The 1,904-nt window shown below is 47.0% G+C and overlaps 1 protein-coding gene across 1 annotated transcript; it reads right to left on the bottom strand.

The window, feature by feature from the left end:
* Positions 1 to 695: 695 nt before the first annotated feature.
* PAAG_07304 (hypothetical protein) lies at positions 696 to 1,456 on the bottom strand (the record flags this gene model as incomplete). Its single annotated transcript, XM_015846195.1, has 3 exons — positions 696 to 1,016; positions 1,071 to 1,118; positions 1,304 to 1,456. 3 exons carry the CDS (start codon positions 1,454 to 1,456, stop codon positions 696 to 698), a joined length of 522 nt encoding a protein of 173 aa, XP_015700630.1.
* Positions 1,457 to 1,904: the final 448 nt, after the last annotated feature.

Here is a 1,904-nt window from a genome sequence, read left to right as displayed (position 1 = left end):
AGTCACATGCCGAAACTAAGTCTGGGGGCCGCGGAAATGTCTCTATGTATACTTATATATACATGATAGTTCATTTGAACCATGAGCAGTGGGGGTGAGGTGAAGAGGGGGAGGGGGGGGGAGGTGAGAGGAGCAAAGAGGAGCAAAGAGGAATGAAGGGGAATGGAGAGGAGTGTAGAGGCGAAATGAGGGCAAGAGACCTCAGGAGGATTAATTAACTGAACGATGGTTGGATTAGCAGACACGAATTGAATGGACATTGAAACGATATGATACTTTTAACTACATCGATGGTGAATAGCCTGGCTGGTGTTATTGAAAATTTAATACTGGGATATTAATCCCCTCCCTCCTGCAATCCCACGGATGGATTCCTTGCACAGAGTGGTCATTCTGCTTCAGGTACAGTGCCCCGGGGGACTGTCCTTCATGTGGCTGTGTCTCCAGGGGTTCACTCAGGGATGTGACAGGGGCTCTTCCGTTGACCCTGGACGGTGATCCCCAGTGGGAAATTTCCTTCATGAAACAAAGCGTGTTATCAGGGGATCCCTGTCTCCCCCATTTGATATCATACAATCATGCTTATATAAAAATATCGGGGAAGAAAGTTAAGTTATTGTATTATCGGTAGATTAACAGCGTGCCTAATTAGCATTGTTCTCCAGATGGAGGTTTGATATCGAGATGGTTATCGATTACTGACTGCCTGCTAGTCCAGTTTCGAATCGTCTGAAGATTTCGAGGCTCCACTTGGCGGTCTTATGGGCGTGGGACAGAGCCATTGAGCCGTAGAGCCATAGAGCGCTGATCGTGCCTCCATCTCTGCTTCTCTCCCCTGTGACCAGATCCTTCAGCGAATGAACGCTAGAATTGATCGTAGCCTGGGATACAGGAATGTTTTTAAATGCGGGCCTCATACAACCCTGTGCGCAAAAAGCCATTAGAGCTCTAGAACTCTCTGAGAGAACGACGAGAAGGATCTGGAGAGGAAGGTCTGTAGGGAGAGCTAATTGGGGCTTAACCCAGAAGTCGAGTTAGCAACCACTGTTGCAATGTTGCAAATAGTATACTAGTCGTTCTTTAATCGGGAGTTTGAACCCACTACTTCGTCTTGCACGCTACCAAGATTGCATGCCGGCTCTTCTCTTTTCTTTTCTTTTCTTGTTTCTCTTGTTTTTCTTTTCTTTTCTTTTCTTTTCTTTTCTTTTCTTTTCTTTTCTTTTCTTTTTTCTCTTTTTCTTTTTTCTTTTTTCTTTTTTCTTTTTTCCTTTTTTTTTTTGCGCCCCAAGGAGTATTTTGTGACCGTTTGGGCCACTAAACCCTCTGAACCAGTGCCTGGCATGAGTGGGGACTTTTGGAAGTGCGTGGAGTCGTCCGTCTCAATTGGCCACTGTTCGCTTGGATATGCGCACATGTACCAGTGATAGTCCGTCATCATTCTCTTCTCCGTCTCCATGCCGGGCTCCGAGCTAAGCTTGTTAGCCAAGCGCTAGCATGAATTATTCAATCGTTGGGTCAAAAGCAGTCGACTGTGAATGGAAGCCGGCTGCCAACCCTGTCTGCCGCGTCCGCCTGTCTTCCTGGCTGCCTGCCTATCTATCATCCTGACATTTGCGTCTCGCACACTGCAAGATGACCGTTTGTGTGTGTCAGTCAACTCAGTCAGCGTAAAGCCATCCAGTAACACCGGACAACCCGAAACACAAAAGTGCTTGATTGAACGGCAGTGCCTGAGCAAGGATTATGGAAAACTTTCGCCAGCAGGGTCGCAACCGCATTGGCAGAAGCTTGAAACTCGGGCAACGCCTTCGAGGCCAAAGGGTGCAGGGGTGAGAGTTAATTTTTATTTTTATTAATATGGAATAAAATAAAACCCGGCGTCCTCATGTGCGCATCCTGGGTCG

This window comes from Paracoccidioides lutzii (assembly GCF_000150705.2).
Source record: "Paracoccidioides lutzii Pb01 unplaced genomic scaffold supercont2.23, whole genome shotgun sequence".
Classification (NCBI taxonomy): domain Eukaryota; kingdom Fungi; phylum Ascomycota; class Eurotiomycetes; order Onygenales; family Ajellomycetaceae; genus Paracoccidioides; species Paracoccidioides lutzii.
The sequence above is the reverse complement of the archived record's forward strand: the minus strand, read 5'-3'. Positions and strand labels throughout refer to the sequence as shown.